General features: G+C 51.0%; 2 protein-coding genes across 2 annotated transcripts; one reads left to right on the top strand and one right to left on the bottom strand.

The window, feature by feature from the left end:
* Nucleotides 1–296: 296 nt before the first annotated feature.
* On the bottom strand, nt 297–3,388 carry APOC3 (apolipoprotein C3). The gene is made up of 4 exons (XM_002822516.4): nt 3,355–3,388; nt 2,659–2,726; nt 2,400–2,523; nt 297–605 (listed from the first exon to the last, which is right to left on the bottom strand). The coding sequence occupies exons 2-4, from the start codon at nt 2,711–2,713 to the stop codon at nt 485–487; spliced, it is 300 nt and encodes a 99-aa protein (XP_002822562.1). The 5' UTR covers nt 2,714–2,726; nt 3,355–3,388; the 3' UTR covers nt 297–484.
* Nucleotides 3,389–10,077: 6,689 nt separating this feature from the next.
* APOA4 (apolipoprotein A4) lies at nt 10,078–12,440 on the top strand. Its single transcript, XM_009247092.2, has 3 exons — nt 10,078–10,126; nt 10,456–10,582; nt 11,364–12,440. Exons 1-3 carry the CDS (start codon nt 10,078–10,080, stop codon nt 12,436–12,438), a joined length of 1,251 nt encoding a protein of 416 aa, XP_009245367.1. The 3' UTR covers nt 12,439–12,440.
* The last annotated feature ends 12,339 nt before the right edge of the window (nt 12,441–24,779 follow it).

The raw sequence follows: 24,779 nt of genomic DNA, 5'->3' as shown, positions 1-24,779 counted from the left end.
ATAGGGCACACACTCAAGTCACGTTGTGCAGCACCTAACAGTTTATCAAAGTATCAGCAAACTTATTGTCCTGTTTGACCTTCCGCACAAACCTGTCAAGGAAGGCAGGGTACGGAGGGTGATTCCTACCTTAGAGATGAAGAAACTGAGGCCCAGAGACTGCCCAGCTATCAGAAGGTGGATAGAGCGCTGGCCTCCAGGCCTGCCTGATCTGGAGTCTGTCCAGTGCCCACCCACAGAACAGCCTCGGCTCTTTCCCATGCCCAGACACAGATGGCACACTTGCGACGGCCCACTCATAGCAGCTTCTTGTCCGGCTTTATTGGGAGGACAGCATGCCTGGAGGGGGGCCAGGCATGAGGTGGGGTAGGAGGGCACTAAGAATACTGTCCCTTTTAAGCAACCTACAGGGGCAGCCCTGGAGATTGCAGGACCCAAGGAGCTGGCAGGATGGATAGGCAGGTGGACTTGGGGTATTGAGGTCTCAGGCAGCCTCGGCTGGAGTTGGTCCAACCTCAGGGTCCAAATCCCAGAACCCAGAGAACTTGTCCTTAACGGTGCTCCAGTAGTCTTTCAGGGAACTGAAGCCATCGGTCACCCAGCCCCTAAATCAGTCAGGGGAAGCAACAGAGCAGGGCGTGAGAACTCCTCTGTAGGCAACCATGGGACCCACAGCCATGTCTCCACTGGACGACACCAGTCGGGACCCCACCACTCTCTCAACTTCACTGGACGACAGCCCTGAGACCTCAGGCAGGAATCCCCCCACAGCTGCCACCCTGGGAGAAGAGATATCCTTGCAGGAACCCCAGCACAAGTCAAACATTGCCATCTCCAGGTCACCTCAGATGTTTATGCCCCTGGGCCTGAGGCACAAAGTGACAGGGTGGGGAGATGTGAAAGGTCGAGGCTGTCATTGTTTTCTGTGCAAACAGCACCCCCTGGAGTTGCACAACCTGGTAGCTCTGAGCAGGGTAGGACAGAGGGAGGCAGCCTCTAATTTGGGAAGTCATTGGAGGATTGATCAGTTGTGTGATCTAGGGCAGGTCACCTAATCGCTCTGAGCCTCAATTTTCTCATCTGCAAAGTGAGAAAATAACACCTACCCCAAAGCCGGTTCTGAGGACTGAGAATGTTTATGAACACCTCTGCTGTGCCAGCCAATGCCACTCAGGGTGACGTGGAGAAGGGAGTAGGGGAGAGGAGAGGACTGATGGGCAGAGGCAGGATGGGAGAGGAAGGACACACTTCTGCTCATACTGGCCCCAGGTCTTAGAACAAAGCAGAAGCACTCACAGGCTAGAATTGGGTCAGGTGGGGCCTCGCAAGGCAAACCCCTAGCCCAGGGGTCCCCAACCCCCAAGTCACAGATAGGTACTGGTCCATGGACTGTTAGGAGCTGGGCTGCACAGCACGAAGTGAGTGGTGGGTGAGTGAGCAATACCGCCTGAGCTCCGCCTCCTGTCAGATCAGGTGGCCTTAGATTCTCATAGGAGTGTGAACCCTATTGTGAACTGCACATGCCAGGGATCTAGGTGGAGGGCTCCTTATGAGAATCTAATGCCTGATGATCTGAGGTGGAACAGTTTCATCCCAAAACCATCCCCGCTGGCCCATGGAAAAATTGTCTACCACAAAACTGGTCCCTGGTGCCAAAAAGGCTGAGGACCACTGCTCTAGCCAGACCTTCAGAAAAGGAAAATGGGGCCGGGCGCAGTGGCTCATGCCTGTAATCCCAGCACTTTGGGAGGCCGAGGCAGGTGGATCACCTGAGGTCAGGAATTCAAGACCAACCTGGCCAACATGGTGAAACCCCGTCTCTGCTAAAAATACAAAAATTAGCTGGGTGTGGTGGCGCGTGCCTGTAATCCCAGCTACTTGGGAGGCTGAGGCAGGAGAATGGCTTGAACCCGGGAGATGGAGGTTGCAGTGAGCCGAGATTGCACCACTGTACTCCAGCCTGGGTGACAGAGGGAGACTCCATAAAAAAAAAAAAAGAAGAAGAAAGGAAGAGAGAGAGAGAGAAAGAAAGAAAGAAGAAAGAAAGAAAGAAAGAGAGAGAAAGAAAGAAAGAAAGAAAAGAAAGAAAGAAGAAAAAAAGAAAGAAAGAAAGAAAGAGAAAGGGAAAGGAAAGGAAAATGGAAATGAGGGCTAAAATGGCCCACCCTAGGACTGCTCTGGGGAGAAAGGAGGGACCCGGGAGGAATGCAGTCTCAACTCTGTCGTCTCTCCCGCAGCAGCCTGACAAACACCCTGTGAGGAAAGAGGAGGCCAAAGAGGTACAGGCCTAGGGGAGGCTGGAGCACCTCCATTCCATTGTTGGGATCTCACCAGGGCAGGGGCGGGTGGGAATGGAGGGAGCTGGCGGGGGGGATGGGGAGGGAGGCCAGCGGGTGTACCTGGCCTGCTGGGCCACCTGGGACTCCTGCACGCTGGTCAGTGCATCCTTGGCAGTCTTGGTGGCGTGTTTCATGTAACCCTGCATGAAGCTGAGAAGGGAGGTATCCTCGGCCTCTGCAGCTCCTGAGGAAAGAGCAGGGCTGAGTGGGGTGGATCGGCCTCTGGACGAGCCCTGGGCTCCTGCTTGACCATCCATTGGGACTGGGATCCCCAAGTCGCCTCCACCCTGCCCCCAGCCCAGTCCCACCAAGTGCTTACGGGCAGAGGCCAGGAGCGCCAGGAGGGCAGCAACAAGGAGTACTCGGGGCTGCATGGCACCTCTGTTCCTGCAAGGAAGTGTCCTGTGAGGGGCACCTCACGCCCCCATGCCTCTGGACCCCTCCCTGGGGAGGTGGCATGGCCCCTAAGGTAGAACCTTAGCTGAGTCTGCCAGAAGGAGTAGGGGCCTGCTCCCTGCTAATACGGGCTCTCAGAAGGGGGACTGGTGAGGGGCGAGGAACCGAGGCCCAAAGGGATGTGGGTGGGATGGAGCAGAAAACCCACCAGACTGAACATCAAGGCACCTGCAGTCTGGACTGATCTCTGTCCAGTCCAGCCAACATGCTGTGTGACTTTGGGTGATTTCTGGCCCTCTCCAGGCCTCAGTTTCCCTGTCTGGGGTAGGACTGGGCTGTCTAAGGCTTCCTCCAGCCCTAAGCCTGCAGAATGAGGGGGAAACCTGCACTTGGAGCCACTTCCAGCCCCACCCCCTATGTAGCTTTGGGCAAGTGACACCCTCCCGGGCCTCCATTTTCTTCAGGTTATGATGAGGGGTGGGGGGCACCCGTCCAGCTCCGAGGCTTCCTTAGCTCTAGCAAGTGCTTCTCCAGGCTTGCTGGCTGGGCTGGGCGGGGAGCTCCTCTTGCCCCTCTTCATCCTCCTCCCCTCTTCTTTCCCCTCCCCAGAGGGCATTACCTGGAGCAGCTGCCTCTAGGGATGAACTGAGCAGACAGGCAGGAGGGTTCTGACCTGTTTTATATTGTCTCCAGGGCAGCAGGCACTGAGGACCCAGGGCGCCGGGCAAAGGTCACTTGCTGACCAGTGGAGACGAGGGCCTGAGGCAGGGTGGCCAGATGCAGCAAGCTGGCGGGAGAGTTGGGAAATCCCCAGGAGACTGAGTCCACGCTGCTGTCCCGCCAGCCCTGCAGCCCAGATGAGCTCAGGAACTGGGGGTGGGCCTGGGGAGCCCTCATTCCTTCCTAGCTGACTGGCTCCCCAGGGAGAGGCTGGTGAGAGGGGAAACGGCTTGGACATAGGCCAGCGGCCTCGGGCCCATCTCAGCCCTTCACACTGGAATTTCAGGCCCCTCCCTCCACCAGCCCCAAGCCCTGAACACAGCCTGGAGTAGAGGGGTGAGGTGCTTCTTCAGACTTGAGAGCAAGTGGGTGGCTTGGGCTGGGGGGTGTTTGGAGTAAAGGCACAGAAGACCAGGCATCAGTGGCTCCGGCAAGGCCTGGTGACAGGGCTGAGCTCTCACAGCCCCTCCCAGCACCTCCATCTCTGGGTTTCAATCCAGGCAGGCGAGCGCTGCTCACCTAGCAGCCCCCCACCCGCCCCCACCAGTCCCCACCCTGTGTGCCCCACTGCCACCTCCCCCTGAGTGCAGGGCAGGGGTTGGTGGAGAAGGGCCAAGGCCGCTCAGAGCCTGAGGCCTTTGTCCCTCCCTCCACCAGGCTCCCTATTTTGCCCTCTGGACCCACTGATAACATCCCCTGGGGGAGGAGCTGGTCTCATGTCTAGGGCCCTCCCCAACCCCCACCAGGACTGATTCTCTCATTCACCTTCCTGGGTTCCTCAGTGGGGCTGGGGGAAGAGCAGCCCTCACTGCCCCCTGGCTGTGGGAGCAACTGGGAGGAACAAGGTCTGGTGAGGAGAGGGCACAGAGGAGTTCTGCGGGGCGTCGGTGGTCCAGGAGGGGCCGCTGACCCTTCTCGGGGCTGATATGTCCCCTGGGCCCACAGTGAAGCCGCAGCAGGGATGGCAGGATGAGGGGGCCTGTCTTCCAGATGCTGAGACCTTGGAGCCAGGACACCTCAGGCTTAAATGCTGCCTTTGGCACTTAGTAGGACCCAGGCCACAGAGATAACAACTCAGAGCCTCAATTTTCTGAGGATAAAATGGGGCTAGAATACTGATTTCCCAGAGTGGTGCTGAAAAGGAAATGAGATAGAGAAGTACAAAGCAGCGGGTCCATGGAGAGACTCACACCTCCCTCTCCCTCCCAACGCTGTGCCCTTCCCAGACAGCAGAGTCTGCAGGTGGAAGGAGCCTCTAACATAAAAAATAGAGCTCTGGCAGCAAGCTGTCCTCTCAGAAGTAACTAACACCACAGTATGAAATCAGAGGCCTGAGAAAGTATGAAATCAGAGTATTTCACAGTATGAAATCAGAGGCCCGGTTCTGCCCTCAGAATTCTTAATTGGTGGGTGAGACTTGGAATTCCTCTATTAGAGATCCATTTCTGGCTGGGCACAGTGGCTCATGCCTGTAATCCCAGCACTTTGGGAGGCTGGGACGGGTGGATACCTGAGGCCAGGAGTTCGAGACCAGCCTGGGCAACATGGCGAAACCCAGTCTCTACTAAAAATACAAAAAATTAGCTGAGCATGGTGACGCATGCCTGTAGTCCCAGCTCCTCAGGAGGCTGAGGCACAAGAATTGCTTGAACCCCGGAGGTGGAGGTTGCAGTGAGCTGAGATCGCGCCATTGCACTCCAGTGACAGAGCTAGACTTGGTCTAAAAAAAGACACAGAGAGAGAGAGAGAGATTCATTCCTTTGACTTAAGACTTTGTTTTCTGTTAAAATGCAAATAGAATCCTGTGAAGTAGACATTAACTCCATTTTATGGGTTAGAAACCCAAGGCTGTAAGGGCTCCAAGTGCACAGCCCATTAGTAGTAAGGCTGGGAACCTTAATCCAGGTCTTCACACACACCAGGCAAATACCAGACAGCTTAGAGCACTGAGACCCCTATAGAGGCATCAGTCACATGCCCAGAACAAATCTGTCTCAAGTCTCCTGCAGACTTTGGTGGTGGGGTAGGAGGTGAAGAAGTGGTCACTGGAGGATTTGGTATTGGGGATGCCCTTTCCTCTTCTGCTGCGGCCTGCTCCATAGCCCCAGAGGCAAAGGCACAGTGGGGACCCAGATCCAGGCGGGGGTGGACAACAAGGTCCATGGGCCCGGGCACGCTAGAATGGTCCCCTGGCCCCAGATCCTCCAAGCCTTTCCATCTGTGCAGAGGGTCTGGAGGAGCCCGGCCTCTCTCTCCTGCATGGCAACGGACCCAAGGATGTCCAGAGGTCTCTCTGTGGGCAGAGGCACACCTCCAGGAAGCCTGGCACCTTGTCTCCTTCCAAGGGCTTGGTACCTGTGAATACCTGGGGCCCCTCACCAGCAGTCCAGCTTGCACCTCGGCAGGGGCTGTCTTGGTGGCCAGCCTAAGCTGCCTGCGTCTCCCGTCATGGCTCCCCTGGGATGAAGACTGCTCCAGGGAGAAGCCAGTGGTCGATGGGAGGAAGAGGGGATTTGACCATCCAGGGCCAAAAATGGTCCTCTGGGGTTGGGCTGTTTCACCTTGTGTCTGGGTGAGGTTTAGTACATGAGCCCCCATGATGTGTGCCCTTCCCACCAGGCTGGGCTGGGCAGCCCTGATTCAGACCTGTTGGCCAGAGGCCCTTGTTCATCACACATTATCATGCTGGAAGTTCCTCCTAGTATCTCACCCAGATCCCTCCTATGGCAACAGGAGCTGTCCTTTAGTTCTGCCCAGGGGACGGCCCCTTGAAGCATACGTGAGGCACATGTCCTTGTGACCTGCCTGTCCCTGGCTGGATCTGAGTTTTCTGCTCCTGACTCTGCCCTCTGGACTGACCCCTGGTTTGATCCCTGTGTGGTTGGCCAGGAGGGGTGGCTGTAGCTAATGCTGAGCTATCAGCCTCATTGCCCCACCAATCATTAAGTCTGCCTGTTGCACAGATAAGGAGAGGCTTGGAGAGGCGATGTCTCCCTCGAGATCACACAGGCCTTTCATGCCCACTAAGGTAGACGTCCCTGACTCACAGAGCCAGGCCTGGCTGGAAGGCAGTCTGCTCTTCCCATCAGCTACTTGCACCCTCTAAGACTGAGCACAGGGGGCTCTTATTCTCTCCCTGCTCCCCAAAACAAATCCATCTACAGATTGATGCAAAACATACCCTCAGACTTTGGTAAGTAAATACATTCATTAACAGGTCACATCCCCACCACATTGAGAGGCAGCAGGCCCCCTTGCGAGCGTGGGTGCACGCATGGGCTGTGCCAGTCCCTTGGTTCTTAGTGATTTGCATACTTCTGTGAATCCGCACACACTCTGGTGGATGTTCTCGGACATGCTCAAATGGTGCAGGCGCTCCCAGCATGGGTGCACCCAGGCAGGCGGGAGAGACAGAAGCACCTCTGGACCTCTCATATGCTAATGGCACCTGCTGCTGGGACTGTAAGTCCCGGAGGTCAAACTGCGGCTGAGGTGTCCTTCGTGACTCAGTCTCCTCCTCAGCTCTGGCCTGGGGAAGGGACAGGAGCACTGAGTACTGACCTTTGCTCCCGCTGCAAGCTGGACTGTGCCTGATTCAGGAGCAGGGTTGGGACCGATGGGTTCCAGGGAGGTGAGCCTTGCAGGGGTAAGATGTGGCTAACATTTAGTGATCACTTTTACTATGTGCCAGACATTGTTGCAAGCACTATAAGATTATCTCAGTGAATCCTCACAGCCTAGGAGGTAGGTACAATGGTTATGTCTCACCAAGGTAACTGAGGCTCAGAGAGGTTATGAGACTTGCCCAAAGACGCACAGGCAGTACGTGTTGGAGCCTGGATGCCAAGCCAGGGAGTTGACTGCAGCGTCTGACCCCAACAATCACGGAGAGATGGCACAGGCTGCATCAAAAAGGAGGCAGCATGGTAACGTGGGGACCACTACAGGGCAGTGGGGACCCAGCAGAAGGGGTGCCAGAGTCAGAAGGTCATTTGGCTGCCTTCGGCCCTAGGAGACATCAAGCCACTTCTGGAAACTGAAAAAATGAACACAAAGCAAATTAGAGTTAGTAAAATTGTGGTCTACTCTCTGATGGCGTTCATTTTTACAAATAAATGTAGCTCACTGTTGTCAGGCACTGCACTCACCGACAGGAGCCAATAGTGTGGTGTGCTGGATGTCACCTCATAGTCACTGGGAGTGGTGTGGTCCGGCAGAGGGACCCATGCTGACGTGGTGTGTCACCTTCTCAGTGGATGTTTGTGTGTGATTATGCATGCAGCCTCATTTAGAGATCCAATAGACATCTAAGTAGAAGACCTCCTGGGCACCACCACCGTTGCCCTCCATCCCCCAATGGGAGGTCCCCTGAGAGCCACAGGTCCCAAGATTCTGCTCAAGCCAGCTGCTCCTGCTCAGGGAGTGTGGCTGGGGGGCGAGAAGGGCAGGAGTCAGGCCTCAGGCTGGTCCCACCCATCACCCTGCCTCTGGCCCACCTGGCGCCCCTCAGAGAGCCGAGTCTCACTCTGCCACTCTCACTAGAGGAGGGAGCACTCTGCTACCCTCCCTGCTTTGCTCCAAATCAGGAACACAGCATGATTATTATACAGTATGATTATTATAATAACAGCAACTATTTTTCAGAGCTTACTCTGTGCCAGGAGCTCTATAGGCAGCCCTCTGTATCCTTGGTTTCTGTGTCCATGGATTCAACCAACCTTGGATTGAAAATATTTTTTTAGGCCGGGCGCAGTGGCTCACGCCTGTAATCCCAGCACTTTGGGAGGCCGAGGCGGGTGGATCACGAGGTCAGGAGATCGAGACCATCCTGGCTAACACGGTGAAACCCCATCTCTACTAAAAATACAAAAAAAAAATTAGCCGGGCGTGGTGGCGGGTGCCTGTGGTCCCAGCTACTCGGGGGGCTGAGGCAGGAGAATGGCGTGAACCCGGGAGGCGGAGCTTGCAGTGAGCCGAGATCGTGCCACTGCACTCCAGCCTGGGCGACACAGCAAGACTCCATCTCAAAAAAAAAAAAAATTTTTTTTTAAATTGCATCTGTGGGCCGGGTACAGTGGCTCATGCCTGTAAGCCCAGCATTTTGAGAGGCAGAGATGGGAGGATCGCTTGAGACCAGGAATTGGAGACCAGCCTGAGCAACATAGGGAAACCCCATCTCCATTAAAAACAATGTTTTAAAAAAAATTGCATCTGGGCAGGGCACAGTGGCTCACGCCTGTAAGCCCAGCACTTTGGGAGGCCCACATGGGAGGATCGCTTGAGGCCAGGAGTTGGAGACCAGCCTGAGCAACATGGTGAAACCCTGTCTCTGCTGTAAATACACAAATTAGCTGGGCGTGGTGGTGGTGCCTGTAATCCCAGCTACTCAGGAGGCTGAGACAGGAGAATCACTTGAACCTGGGAGGCAGAGATTGCAGTGAGCTAAGATCGCGCCACTGCACTGCAGCCTGGGTGACAGAGTGAGACTCCATCTCAAAAAAAAAAAAAAAAAAAAATTGCACCTGTACTAAACATATACAGACTTTTTTGGTGATTATATCCTAAACAATACAGTATAACAACCATTCACACAGCATTTCCGTTGTATTAGGTATTATAAGTAATCTAGAGATTTAAAGTATGTGGGAGGCTGTGCTTAGGTTATATGCAAATACTATGCCATTTTATATCAAGCACTTGAACATCCATGGATTTTGGTATCTGCAGAGGGTCCTGGAATCAATTTCCCATGGAGACTGAGGGATGACCGTACTGCCCACTTCACAAGCAATGTCTCCTTTAATGTACTGAACCATCCCATTGTTCAGAGGAGAAACTGAGGCTCAGGGCTTTGAATAACTAGACCAAGGAGGCACAGCATGGGAGTGGGACATGAAGCACTCTACAATTAACCCTTTCAGGACAAGGCCCTGTCTCCCACACCCATCTGCCCAAAGGCTCTCCAGGGCCCCCTCCTCTTGGGTGTACCTTGACAAGAGACCTAGATTTTAGCTCACTATGCTATCTGCAGTCCTGGATGGTCCCACTCCAGTGTCTGGTGCTCTGAGATGGAGTCAGCATTAGTGGTGGATGTGGAGACTGGGGGGACCTCTCTTCACTGGGGTAGACAGAGGAGATGTGGACTTTGCCCCCCATGAGCCTGGCACAAACCCAGAGCCGTCAGCAGGGCCTCGAGGCATCAGTCCTGGGCTCAGGGACTCCCTGAGGTGTTTCTCCCACTGTTTTCCGTTCCCTTCCTCCCTTCCATGCTGAGGTTGGTGGGGGTGGGGGTGCCCATGCACGGAACAGCCACCACTTCTAACTATCGCCTAAGCCCTGGTCTGCTGTCAACTTCCACGTAGTCTCAGGGTCACAAAAGTCCAAGAGACCTCTTGGGAATGTGTCACCTTCCAGCGTGGAGTCACACTGGGGAAGGAGGCGGGGAGGGCAGCGAGGGGGGTGGTGGTAGGGAGAGAGTTTAAATGTCTGGCTGGCTCTGAGCTTCAGTCAGTTCCCACAGCAGCGCAGGTGAGCTCTCCTGAGGACCTCTCTGTCAGCTCCCCTGATTGTAGGGAGGATCCAGTGTAGCAGGAAACTCCTCCAGCCCAGCAAGGAGCTCAGGATGTTCCTGAAGGCCGTGGTCCTGGCCCTGGCCCTGGTGGCTGTCACCGGTGAGTAGAAGCTGTCTTTGGACGGCGCTCCTGGGCTGCGGCTCTGAGTGGTGCAGGATGGAGGCTGGGCCAAAGCAAAAGGACACTTCTGAGGTCTGCCTGGCTGCCAAGTGGCTCACAGGAGAGCTGACCCAGTCCCAGCGGTGGGCCCATTGGCATTGGTGCTATACCAGTTTCACATATCCCTGTGGCTTCCAAAAAGCTAAGCTCAGACAGGGAAAATGGCAGGTTGAGGCACCCCCACCATCATCCAGTCTGCAGCTCAGAGCTGGAGTAGAGGGGCCACAAAGGAGACGGGGCCTCATGAATTGCTCTCTGTTACCACCCAGGAGCCAGGGCTGAGGTCAGTGCTGACCAGGTGGCCACGGTGATGTGGGACTACTTCAGCCAGCTGAGCAACAATGCCAAGGAGGCCGTGGAACATCTCCAGAAATCTGAACTCACCCAGCAACTCAAGTAAGAGGGACTACAGTGTGCGGTGGTGACGGGGAATTCTTAAAGGCCATGCAATGTATCGGCAAGGGTTGAGCTTAGAGACAGGAGCCCTGAGCTTAGGATACCCACTGCCCTGCCACTAACTGGCCGGGCCTCTGAACCTAGGATCCACATATGTAAACCAGAAGGTTGGGCCGAATAATCCCTGCGATGCCCTTTTGCTTTGACGTTCTAGAGTTTGACAAATGGCCACATCCTATCATTCAGGCTCATGGAAGAGAGGGAGGGAGGAAAATGTCATGTGGGCTGATTTCTAATACGCTTCAGAAAGACAGGCCCCGGGCAGTGGAATCAAGGGGAGGGAGGTGGGAATATTTGGGAGGCCCCTGGGCACAGGCAAGGAAAACAGCACCTTGTGCCACTGCAAGACCCCAGCAGAGGTCAAGAAGAAAACATTCTGTTACACAACGTGACCCTATGGCCCAGCCCACTCCCGCTGGGAAGGACCTTAAAGTCCCACCCTCTGCAGACAAGGAGGGGAAAGCAAACTGCTGCAGGTGACATGGTGGGTAGATTCCGAGACAAACTCTGTGGGAGATCCCGAGATAGAAATTCAGTGTCATGACTTGGTCTGCGACACCCATCCTCTCCAATCCGAACCAACATAGGGAGGGTGAACTCGATACCCCTGAGCACTCACCTGTCCTAGCAAGTGTGCATAAGGTGAGTGGTATACAAGCAGACAAAGTCTTGCCATGTAAATGCCAAGTGTAACGTGGCCTCCTTGTGCCCTTCCCCACAGTGCCCTCTTCCAGGACAAACTTGGAGAAGTGAACACTTACGCAGGTGACCTGCAGAAGAAGCTGGTGCCCTTCGCCACCGAGCTGCATGAACGCCTGGCTAAGGACTCGGAGAAACTGAAGGAGGAGATTCGGAAGGAGCTGGAGGAGGTGAGGGCCCGGCTGCTGCCCCATGCGAATGAGGTGAGCCAGAAGATCGGGGACAATGTGCGAGAGCTGCAGCAGCGCCTGGAGCCCTACGCGGACCAGCTGCGCACCCAGGTCAACACACAGGCTGAGCAGCTGCGGCGCCAGCTGACCCCCTACGCGCAGCGCATGGAGAGAGTGCTGCGGGAGAACGCAGACAGCCTGCACGCCTCGCTGAGGCCCCACGCCGACGAGCTCAAGGCCAAGATCGACCAGAACGTGGAGGAGCTCAAGGGACGCCTTACGCCCTACGCCGACGAATTCAAAGTCAAGATTGACCAGACCGTGGAGGAGCTGCGCCGCAGCCTGGCTCCCTATGCTCAGGACGCGCAGGAGAAGCTCAACCACCAGCTCGAGGGCCTGGCCTTCCAGATGAAGAAGAACGCCGAGGAGCTCAAGACCAGGATCTCGGCCAGTGCCGAGGAGCTGCGGCAGAGGCTGGCGCCCTTGGTGGAGGACGTGCGTGGCAACCTGAGGGGCAACACCGAGGGGCTGCAGAAGTCACTGGCAGAGCTGGGTGGGCACCTGGACCGGCAGGTGGAGGAGTTCCGAAGCCGGGTGGAGCCCTACGGGGAAAACTTTAACAAAGCCCTGGTGCAGCAGATGGAACAGCTCAGGCAGAAGCTGGGCCCCCATGCGGGGGACGTGGAAGGCCACTTGAGCTTCCTGGAGAAGGACCTGAGGGACAAGGTCAACTCCTTCTTCAGCACCTTCAAGGAGAAAGAGAGCCAGGACAAGACCCTCTCCCTCCCGGAGCTGGAGCAGCAGCAGGAACAGCAGCAGGAGCAGCAGCAGGAGCAGCAGCAGGAACAGCAGCAGGAGCAGCAGCAGGAGCAGCAGCAGGAACAGCAGCAGGGGCAGGTGCAGATGCTGGCCCCTTTGGAGAGCTAAGCCACCCCTGGTGCACTGGCCCCACCCTCGCAGACACCTGCCTTGCCCTGCCACCTGTCTGTCTGTCTGTCCCAAAGAAGTTCTGGTATGAACTTGAGGACACATGTCCAGTGGGAGGTGACACCACCTCTCAATATTCAATAAAGCTGCTGAGAATCTAGCCTCGACTAGTTGCCAGATGAATCCTCCTTGCAGCTGGGGAGGTGGGGAGGTAACCATGACTGGGCAGAGCTTAGCAGCAGCCTGGCAGGAGACACCCAGGACTGGGGAGATGAGACTGCAGGAGAGGTAAGGGCCTGGTGGGCTGGAGGCGAGTGCATGGGGAGTGCTCTAAGGGGAGGCAGAAAAAGATGTTACACATTATCCCAAGACAAAATATGCAACCTACTTATATTCATTTAGCCAACAAATATGCATTGAATGCCTCCGATGCGCCAGTCATTGTTCTAGGCACAGGGCAACCAGCAAACAGCTTTTGTGCAGCCGTGTGCCCGACTCTGCCTCACACTGAGGGGGACACCTGGAGGTGAGCAGAACAGGGTCCCTGGCCCTGGGGGGCTCACAGTACACTGGGGGAGATGGTTCCTCCTTGCATGAGATCTTCAGTGCCTTTAACTTATTTATGTAGTGTCATTTAACCCACCCCACCCCAGTTCCATTATAAAAGTTATTCATGCTTATTTCAGAACTTTCTTGACTGCTAAACCTGTGGTCTCCACCCAGAATTGAGGACTGAGGCTTGGGGACTGAGACGAGTCTGGGGAGGAGGGTCAGAGCAGGTGCTGGAGCCTGCGGGGCCCTGGTCTGCTCTGTCCAGGGGCCTCCTGCCAGGTGGCCTGCCAGTTTGGGGCTGAGTTTGCAGCCACTGGGGTTAGGAGCAGAGTCAGGGGGCCTGAGCAGTCTCATCAGCACAGCCAGCTGTGGGCAGCTGCAGCCTTGGAGTGGTCTCTCACCTCACCCTTAGAGACTGGAAAACCTCACCGAGGAAAGAGCCAGTTCAAGCCTTTGTCTCAAAGGACTCCACAGCCTGTTACCTCTGGACCCCAGCCCTGCAAGTCTAGCCACCTCCCTTTCCTCTCCACAGGGGGATGCAGGCCCTTCAGGGCTTTCCTGGAAGAGGCCTGGAACATGCTAAGAAGGAGGGGGAAGTCCCCTTGAAGGGTGTCCTGGGGCCTCCTCCTTCCCTCTCAAGGTGCCCTCAGGGTAGTGGCCCCCAGCATGGTCTGGCCCAGGCCTATACCCCTCTGGCCCCTGGTGCTGGCCTGGTGGGAGGGATGTATGCTTGGGAATCAGACAAGCCTAGGTTTGAATCCTGGCTTTTTGACTGACTACTGGGTGATGTGGGGCAAATAATTGAGCTTCTTTTGGAACATATGGGTAATGACAATTCTTGGCTCAGAGAGGAGTTGTGCTGAAGGTTTGATGGAGCAATGGAGTCAAGCACTTAACATCAGGCACATAGTAACCGTGCAATAGCTGGTGCTGCGGTAAATGAGACTTCCTCATCTCTCTCAACTCCAGGCCACACTCTATTAATGAGGCCACCACAGCTGGCCAAGGGCAGACCCCTGGGTCTCCCCTGTCCCAGCTGCTCTCGCTCCTGCATACCAGGCCAGTAAGGCTGCTGCGGCCACTTTGATACCTACCCCCACTAGAAGCACAGGAACCTATGGGGAAACACCTTGACAAACCCACCAGGCACCTGGAGGTTTACGGGATGGCTTTAGGAAAGGGCCAGAGAGGCCAAACAGAGCAACGAGGCACCAAAAGGAAATGAGATGCAGGGTGGGCCGGGTTCCTAGAGGGTCTGGAAGCTTCTGAGATGCTCTCAGACCTCACCTGAGGGCTGCCTGGTTTACTGCTGACTGGGGGCCTCAGTGTCTCCCAGAACTTGGTTCTTAATATGAACCCTGGGCTGGGCGCAGTGGCTCATGCCTGTAATCCCAGCACTTTGGGAGGCCAAGGCGGGTGGATCACGAGGTCAGGAGATCGAGACCATCCTGGCCAACATGGTGAAACCCCATCTCTACTAAAAATACAAAGAATTAGCCGGGCGTGGTGGCGGGCTCCTGTAATCCCAGCTACTTGGGAGGCCGAGGCAGGAGAATCGCTTGAACCCGGGAGGCAGAGGTTGCAGTGAGCTGAGATTGCGCCATTGCACCACTCCAGTCTGGGCAAAAAGAGCGAAACTCTGTCTCAAAAAAAAAAAAAAAAAATTATATATATATATATATATATATAAACCCTGGATGAGACCCGTGCACCTCTCCCACCACCCTTAGGGCCATCGTGCAGGTCTCTGAGGGTCCTGCCACAGTCCTCGTCCTCCCGGATGAAGAACGCCTTCTCTTTCCTGTACCAAGATGTCTCATCAGTCCCCTGGGTCTGGTAGATGTCTCTTGGTAGTAACTTTGCTTTTGGCTGCTGCAATGAACTGAATGTTTGTATCCCCCTAAATTCCTATGTTGCAATCCTAATCTGTAAGGTGATGGCATTAGGAGAGAAGGCATTTGGGAGGTGATCAGGTCAGGAAGGGGGAGCCCTCATGAATGAGATTAGTGTCCTTATAAAAAAGGCCCCACAGAGATCCCTTGCCCCTTCCACATGCGAGGACACAGCTAGAAGATGCCATTTATGAACCAGGAAGTGGGCCATCACCAGACGCAGGATATGCCGGTGCCTTGCTCGTAGACTTCCCAGCCTCCAGGACTATGAGGAATAAATGTCTGTTGTTTGTAATCCACCCGGTTTTTGGTGTCTCGTTACAGTAGCCCAAAAGATCTAAGACACTTTCCCAGCCTCTAAAGCCTTCCTGTTTTGTTTCGGAAGTGTCTTGCTGATGAGTTTTGGTGGGAGTCAGAGGCTGCCTCCATTACAGACACTAACAACTCCAGTCACCTGCCTTCTAGCCTCCCTTACCTCCAGCATGGGACATGGGACCTATGCTCAGCAAATCAGATGTAATTGCCCCCGACTGGTGTAAAGAAACAGGGACAGTAGAGAATCTTTTCTGGGGTGGGCAGGAATAGTGAGGCAGCAACAGGCAGCTTGCAGCCAGGCTGGAGCCTCAGGCCAGGAAACAGGTGTGGCAGTGGCTGCTGGGCAAACTGGGCTGTCCCCATCCTGGCTTAGTGGTGACAGCACAGCCGTCCCCATCACTCTAGTTCTGTGGCATGAGCGTGGCCATATTTCTCCCTCAGCTCCCCTTATTCTTGTTTATTTTCCAAACCAAGTACTCCAGCTTTCCTAGACATTTCCTCGAAATTCCTGGAAATATGTCGATAAGTTCATCTTCTGATTATATCTTCCAGAGTAGATTTCTTTGGCTAGCAATTAAGAACCTTGATTGAGGCCAGGTGCGATGGATCACGCCTGTAATCCCAGCACTTTGGGAGACTGAGGTGGACGAATCACCTGAGATAGGGAGTTCGAGACCAGCCTGGCCAACATGGTGAAACCCCCGTCTCTACTAAAAATACAAAAATTAGCTAGGTGTGGTGGCACACGCCTGTAATCCCAGCTACTCAGGAGGCTGAGGCAGGAAAATCACTTGAACCCAGGAGGTTGAGGTTGCAGTGAGCTGAGATCACACCATTGCACTCCAGCCTGGGTGAAAGAGAAAGACTCTGTCTCAAAAACAAACAAACAAACACACACACACCACTTTGATTGACACACCCCTTCCCCCTTGGGGATGTTTCTCTTGCTTTGGGCCTTGGAAGACACACCCTCATCTCTGGCCTGTTCCAGTTGGTCAGTTGGTTTGTCTGAGGTACACTTATTAGTCCTCTTTAGGGTTGGTCCCATCTTCCAAGGAAAGCAGCCTTCCTCCTGTTCTGAGCTAGCATGTGGACTTAGTCCCCTGTGGCCAGTCAGTCCTCTGCTCCTCTCCAGCTGCTGAGCTGATTGGGGACCTGGGCAACAGGCTCTACCTACCCTCCTCAGAGATTCTCTAACAGCTGGTCTCAGATCTCCTATGAGGTCCTGAGTTCAAGCAAAACACTCTGGTTTGGTTTGGGGAATCTGTTTATTTATGGGAAGATGTCCAAGATATTTTATGAAAAAAAAAAAACAAGGTTTCAACTAGTATGTACTTTACAACCCGGTCAAGGAACACATGCGCATATTTGTATGTAAACTTGTAAGGAAGTGAAAATCCTGTTAGTTCAACAGTTAGATCTAGAATACCTCTGAAAGAGAAAATGTCATTGACAGTGCACGCTAGCTGTTGACGAGGACACCCAGAGGAACTGGCTGGAAAGAGACCACGAGACAGAGAGATGGAGTCAATTGCTCTGTGCATTTCCTGCACTGGAATTTGAGGTGGTAATGAAGAGTAGGAAAGGAGGGGCGGTCACAAAGGGAAAACAGCGAATATATGAGGAGTCGAAAGCCCCCTGCAAATGACGGCCAATAAGAAATGCCCAGTGGCAACAGTTGTAGAGCTTTTCAATACAAGGATGGCAATTCATTGCTGACTGCAATGCTGCTAGTGTGAGGTGCTTTTAAAAACCACCTCATATTACCATATTGACTCATGTAATTCTCATGATCGACCATGACATCAAAGACACAATAGATGAGGAAGAGGCACTTCAGAATGGTGAGGTACATTACCTAGCAAGCGGTGGAATGGGATTTTTTTATTTTTTATTTTTTATTTTTATTTTTTGCCAGCACTTTGGTAGGCCGAGGCAGGCGGATCACTTGAGGTCAGGAGTTCAAGACCAGCCTGGCCAACATGGCGAAACCCCCTCCTCTATTAAAAATACAAAAATTGGCTGGGCTTGGTGGTGTGCACTTGCAATCTCAGCTGCTCGGGAGGCTGAGGCAGGAGAATCCCTTGAACTCGGGAGACAGAGATTTCAATGAGCCGAGATCATGCCACTGCATTCCAGCCTGGGTGACAGAGTGAGACTCTGTCTCAAAAAAAAAAAAAAAAAAGAAGAGAAAGAAAAAAATATGCCGTTTTAGGCCGGGCTCACACCTATAATCCCAGCACTTTGGGAGGCTGAGACAGGTGGATTGCTTGAGCCTAGGAGTTCGAGACCAGCCTGGCAACATGGCGAAACCTTGTCTCTACAAAAAATACAAAAATTAGCCAAGTGTGGTGGTGCACACCTGTGGTCCAAGCTGCTCGAGAGACCGAGGTGGGAGGATTGCTTGAGCCCAGGAGGTTGAGGCTGGGGTGAGTTGAGATCATGCCACTGCACTCCAGCCTGGGCAACAGAGGAAGACCCTGTCTCAAAAAAAAAAAAAAGAAAAAAGAAAAAAAGAAAGAAAGAAAAGAAAACAACCCCACCATTTTAGTATTACTTTTATAACATAAAATTTACCATTTAAACCACTTATAGGTGTTCAATTCAGTGGCATTAATTACATTTACAATGTTGTGCAACCACTGCCACCACTATTTCTGAAAATTTTTTCATCACCCCAAACAGAAAACTCTATCCATTAAGCAATTGTGAAAACTGCTGCTATGAATGTGGGTGTACACATATCTTTCCAGTCCTTGCTCTCAATTCTTCTAAGCAAATATCCAGAAGTAGAATTGCTGGGTCACACGGTAATTCTATATTTAAATTTTGGAGGAACCGCCAAACTGTTTTTTATAGAAGTGGCACCATTTCACATTCCCACTGGTGACACCCAGGATTCCAATTTCTTCACAGCCTCTCCAACACTTGTTGTTTTCTGTTATTTTCTGGTTTTGTTTTATTTTGTTTTTAACAATAGTCATCCTGAGAGTAGTACTTTTAAAACCAGAAATAAGTAAGAAAAGAAATATTCCCCAGAGCTTCTCCAGGCTACAGTCTATGCCACCAGGAAAAACTGAATCATTGACACCCATAGGACAGCGTGTGCTGGGAGGTCCCTGTGGGCACCAGGGAGGTGTGTTTGAACTCCAGCCCAGCCCACATTAGCTTACCCAACAGTGCCCCAGAGCCAGCACAATTTCAGGCCATAATCTCCCTGGTCACCACTGGCTCCTCAGGTGACTTGGAAGTAGACGACTCCTCTGTGGGCCTGGGTTAGTGCCTCAAAGGCATGCTGACCAGCACTGGTGTGGGCCAGGCTGAGATGCTAGCCACACTCCTATGCCCATCCCCAAGTTCAAAGGTCAGAAGTCCTCTGAGAACGTCCAGGGTCACTACCCCTGAGGTCTCCGGTGTACTACGTGGCCCTGATTAGGGCAAAGGGAAGCGATCTGAGGGCCACTCTCTTCCTGTACATACAGGGCCTTGCTGCTTTTGAGGGATTGTCCTGGCAGGATCAAAAGCAGCTCCTGCATGGGGACGCTGTGTCCTCCTGCTGTTATCATAGCATGCCGTGTGCTCCCAGGAGGAGGCTGCGGCATGTCCTGGGGACAGAAACAACAAGCTTAGGGTTATCTGGGCACTCCCTTGTCTCCTGTCTGAGAGCGTGCAGGGTGGAGTCATGCTATCTTGCTGTGTGATGACAAGCAGCTGACAATGCAGGGGCACATAGAAACTCCCGAATGGACCACATCTGAGGAGTGAGGGTTTGGTGAGCTGCTGGTTCTGAGATAATGGATTAGTGATATGGGAACAAAAGACCTACGACCTGGAATCATAAGATCACAGGGCATTAGGGTTGGAGGGAACAACCTTGTCTCTGAGCCCTAATTCCTTTGATATCATTTAACGAATGATCTTAACTCTAGGCTAACAGCACTCGAGCTCAGGCACGCCATTTGTTTGTTCATCATTGTATTTGCAGGGTGTGGTAGCTAGCCCTCGCGATGGTGGCTGATGTGTGATCAATAGGCTATGTCATGGTATTTCACTTCCAAGTCTAGGTCATAAAGGGCATTGTGGCACCTACCTTGATTTCTCTTGGATCACTCGTTCTGAGGGAAGATAGCTGCCATGTTGGGAGGACGTGCAAGCAGCCCTGTGAAAAGGTCAACACAGTGGGGAACTGAAGCCCCTTCCGAACAGCTAGCACCGACTTGCCAGCCATGTAAAGTGACCCACCTTGGAAACAGATCCTCCAGCCTCAGCCAAGCCTTCAGATGCAACCTCATGACAGACCCTGAACCAGAAACACACAGCCAAGCTGCTGAGCCACAGACGTGAAAGATCATAAACTTTTACTGTTGTTCTAAGACACTGTTTCAGGGTGCTTTGTTGTACAACAATAGCTTACTGAAAGTACAGAGAGCCTAGCACAGCGCCTGCACGTGGTCATCACTCAGTGGTTGAGTGAGTGAATCTTGCTTAGTATTGAACACTCCCACTGACAGCTAACTGTACCATCTCTCAAAACAATTCATTCTATCTTTGGGCAATTCTGTTAAAGATTATTAGAATTAAATTGGATCTTTCTCAGTACAGCTTCCACGTTTTGGTCTTATTTTTACTGCTCTTTCCAAAAATCATTAAACTGGAATCTTTCTTAACATAGCTTCTACACTTTGATCTTACTTTTATTTCTCTTTCGAACCATAGAATAATTATTCCTTTATACATGCATTCTACGTACAGGAAATCTTCCCACAGACTCATTCATGGAACCACAAACCATATGGAGAAAATTGAGCCAGAGATGTGTTATACTTCACAGCTGCCTTGGGTTAAAGAATCTTGGTTGGTTTCTGAAAGGGCAGAAGTCTTGTCTATGTTTATTCTTGAACAGTCAGTGCCTAGCATGATGACTAGAACTTAGTAGGTGTTCAATAAATATTTGTTGACTGAATGAATTTAACAAATCTTTTTGTCTTGCTGAGTTGTATGGTGTATATATATATATTTTTTATATTTATATATTTTTACATCTATATAAATATATATAATATAAAATATATAATATATTATATATTATATATTATATATTTTATATTATATATTATATATAATATATTATATATAATATATTATATATTATATATAATATATTATATATTATATATTTTATATATTATATATTATATATTATATATTATATATTATATATTATATATTATATATTATATATTATATATATTTATATATTATATATTATATATATTATATATATTTATATATTATATATTATATATATTTATATATATTATATATTATATATTATATATATATTTATATATTATATATATATATCTTTTCCAGATAATGCTGAATTGTTTTTCAAGGTGATTGTACCACTTTATCTCTTCCAGTCAAAAGACCTTCCTGGACGTATCCTCTCATTTTCTTTTTTTTCTTTTTTCTTTTTTTTTTTTTTTTTTGAGATGAAGCTTTTGCTCTTGTTGCCCAGGCTGGAGTGCAATGGCATGATCTCGGCTCATTGCAACCTCTGCCTCCCGGGTTCAAGCAATTCTCCTGCCTCAGCCTCCCGAGTAGCTGGGATTACAGGCGACTGCCACCACATCTGGCTAATTTTTGTATATTTAGTAGAGATGGGGTTTCACCATGTGGACCAGGCTGGTCTTGAACTTCTGACCTCATGTGATCCACCCACCTTGGCCTCCCAAAGTGCTGGGATTACAGGCGTGAGCCACTGCGCCCGGCCCGGATCCTCTCATTTTCTTATCTTTGTTCTTACTTCAATCTCTACATGCTCTCCCTTTCTGAACTATTTCTTTACTCTCTGTTTAGTTTTTATTTCTACTATCTATCTTTTTTTAATTTCTAAGAGTTTTTATTATTGTTATTCTGTGAATGTCTTTTTATACTATCCTGTATCTTGTTTAATCAATGTAATCTTTTCATTCTCTGATGTTATTAATGGCATTTTTCAATGTTCTTCTTTCTGTATATTCTCAGTTTTCTCTAACTTCCTTTTTTAATATTTGTTTGTTTTGGGTCTCTATCTTTCATGTTAGAATCTTTCCTCAAATGACTGGTAGGTAATCTTTGGTTGCTTAAATTTAAGAGTAGGAGATTTGGGCCGGGTGCAGTGGCTCACGCCTGTAATCCCAGCACTTTGGGAGGCAGAGGCGGGCGGATCACGAGGTCAGGAGATCGAGACCATCCTGGCTAACACGGTGAAACCCCGTCTCTACTAAATATACAAAAAATTAGCCGGGCGTGGTGGCGGGCGCCTGTAGTCCCAGCTACTCGGGAGGCTGAGGCAGGAGAATGGCGTGAACCCGGGAGGCGGAGCTTGCAGTGAGCCGAGATCGCACCACTGCACTCCAGCCTGGGCGACAGAGCGAGACTCTGTCTCAAAAAGAAAGAAAAGAAAGAGTGGGAGATTTTAAAGGTGATTTGAAGCTCCAATACATGGGTAGTACTTAGTGACTATGAATGTCACTGTAGGGTGATCCACTGAGATGTTTAGCTGGGGAACCCCATTGTGAAAATCTTTGGGTCTTACCTCTTGAGCTGGTCATATTCCCCTAAGAAATGTCTTTCATTCTTCTGCCTGGAGGGCAAAGGCCTGGATACCAGTGTCCCTGGGGCCAAGTGGAAGAAGCAGGAGGGTGATTCAACATTTCAGAGGGCATACTTTGATTTAATCCTGTTGCTAGTACAGGTCTCCTGCCCTCAACTCTGCCTGACGTTGAAGAGAATAAACTTCCAATCTTCTACTAAGGTAAGACAGGGAAGCTAAAGCTCTAACTGCTCCTTAAATAGTTTCAACCAATCTTTCATGTTTTATGACAGCCTCCTCCGTCGCCTCTACTTTCAGTAGAAACTGGTGCCCCAGTTCAGGACAGTCATATATGGCTGTGCAAACTGTGCACTGCATCATTCTTTGGCCACCTCTCTCACAGGGTAGACATGACAGATTTGTATATTTATCACGTCAAATTTCTGGCAGACGGCTGTAGAGTGTCTTGAGAAAGGGGAGGCTGTTTCTACCGCACACACAGGTGCAGCGTGGGCTGGCAGGAGCCCTACTATCATCTCTTCGCCTTTTGAGAATCCAGCAGTGTGAGTCAGGCTGGAACTCATCTTTTCTCACTGTCTCATGACCAGCATTCCCAAGGCCTGCTAAATCAGTTACAACTGGTCCATTTGCTTTCTAACATCCAAAATTGTGCTGTGGTCTTTTCTTCCTTTTCCCGATCCCATCTCTATGGGTCTACGTTTTCATCTTTTTTTTTTTTTGAGACAGGGTCTCACTCTGTCGCCCAGGCTGGAGTTCAGTGGCACAATCAGGGCTCACGGCAGCCTCTACCTCCCAGGCTCAAGTGATCCTTACACCTCAGCCACCTGAGTAGCTGGAACTACAGGTCTGCCATGCCTGGCTGATTTTTTGTAATTTTTCAGTAGAGACAGGGTTTTGCCGTGTTGCCCAGGCTAGTCTCAAACTCTTGGACTCAAGCGATCTGCCCACCTTGGCCTCCCAAAGTGCTAGGATTACAGGCACAAGCCACAGTGCCTGGCTATATCTTTTCCCAAACATTTCTTCATTATAGTTTCAGGAGGATTTCAGGAAAAAAAAGTGAAATTAGATGCATGCATTCAATCTTCAATGTTTGTCCGGAAGTCTATACAAGTAGCATTGACAGAAGATTGCTGAAAGCTTTATGGTACATTCATTCCTTTGGAGTCTAAGCCATTGGTTCCAACCTCCCCAGGAAGTCTTCAGTGTTATGGCAAAGGGTTTGTGAACAGGAATGTACTTGGACAGAAAATGTTCTTCCCTTTAAAAATGTATCTTAAGGCCGGGTGAGGTGGCTCACGCCTGTAATCCCAGCACTTTGGGAGGCCAAAGCAGGCGATTGCCTGAGGTCAGGAGTTGGCGACCAGCCTGGCCAACACGGCGAAACTCTGTCTCTACTAAAAATACAAAAATTAGCCGGGCTTGGTGGCTTGTGCCTGTATCCCAGCTACTTAAGAGGCTGAGGCAGGAAAATTGCTTGAACCTGGGAGGTGGAGGTTGCAGTAAGCCGAGATTGTGCCACTGCACTCTTGCCTGAGTGACAGAGCAAGACTCCATCTCAAAAATAAATAAATAAATACACAAATAATAAGAAAAAAATTATCTTAAGAAAATGATCATGGAATGCATGCATTTAGCTATGTGGATGTTCCTCACAGTGCTGTTTATAATAAAAAATTAAAAACAAGCCAGGCACGGTGGCTTATGCCTGTAATTCCAGGACTTTGGGAGGCTGTGGCGGGCGGGTCACTTGAGGTCAGTAGTTCGAGACCCTGGCAAACATGGTGAAACCCCATCTCGCATGTGACAGTCTCTACTAAAAATACAAAAATTAGCCAGGCATGGTGGTTCATGCCTGTAGTCCCAGCTATTCAGGAAGCTGAATCAGGAGAATGGCTTGAACCTCAGGAGGTGATGGTTGCAGTAAGCCAAGATTGCACCACTGCACTCCAGCCTCGGCGACGGAACGAGACTCCATTTCAAGAAAAAATAAAAAATAAAAATAAAAGAAAGAAAGAAAAAATATGTAATTGACTGAATCCCTCTTTGTGCGTGTTTTCAGGAAACCCAAAACCAACGGTGAAGATCTGGCAACCTTGTCATCTGTTAGTGCTTCTATGATTGTGCTCTTCATCAGGTCATGATTTTCTGCGATTATTTATATTTTCCCCATCCTGTGGTCCTCTCTGCAAGCCCTTCTCTTTTATTACCATTTCAATTTTCATTTTCAGTAGCCTCAAATCTTTGGTGATGAAGAGGAGTACATATAAACAAAACCCAAACAAATAAATAATGAAAATCTTTATCTGGGGTTGGCACACCAACACTATGTTGACTCAGAATGTGTTCGGTACATTTTGTGGCACTCTAGTCCACGTCACTGGTCCCACCCAGCTATTGCACCACCGACAGGCATTTTTGACACAAACATCTAGCAGTGGGGCATTTCTCGACCTGATGGCTCATGGTCTGCACAGGGTAAACATGTTGTAGTGGCAAGCCTGAGGACCCAAGGACCTGCTGTCCTGGCTATCACTCAGAACTGGTTCTGCCTATGCAGGAGACAGGAGAAGAGGGAAACTGAGGGGAGTATGTTCGTGCTGGGACAAGGCGTGGTGGGACAAGGAACAAGAGGTGATGACTTGGCAGCTGTGCCTTGGCTTGGCTGTTCTTTCCCTGGCTGGCATTGGTTACTGTTCTTGTACCCAGATCAGTTAACACATGGACCTGGTCCCCCTATATTCCATCAGGCCTCTTTCTCCCAAATCCTAAACCCCCTGGGGTAAGGGGAAGAGCACCTGGCTTTTTACTTAGGACGGTGTTTTCTCCCTGTAAAGTGTTGAGGTTCTTTGTGGTATGGGTCTGGTCTTAGGAGCAAAGTCTTCTCTTTGCTCCCAAGCAGGAGACAGTGTACTGAGCATGGACTTTGGAATCAGATGGACCTGGAATTGGCTCAGGGCAAGACCTTGGGCAAGAATCTCTCT

Source organism: Pongo abelii, chromosome 9 (genome assembly GCF_028885655.2).
Source record: "Pongo abelii isolate AG06213 chromosome 9, NHGRI_mPonAbe1-v2.0_pri, whole genome shotgun sequence".
Classification (NCBI taxonomy): Eukaryota; Metazoa; Chordata; class Mammalia; order Primates; family Hominidae; genus Pongo; species Pongo abelii.
Note: the sequence above shows the minus strand (reverse complement) of the source record. Positions and strands in the feature narration are given on the sequence as shown.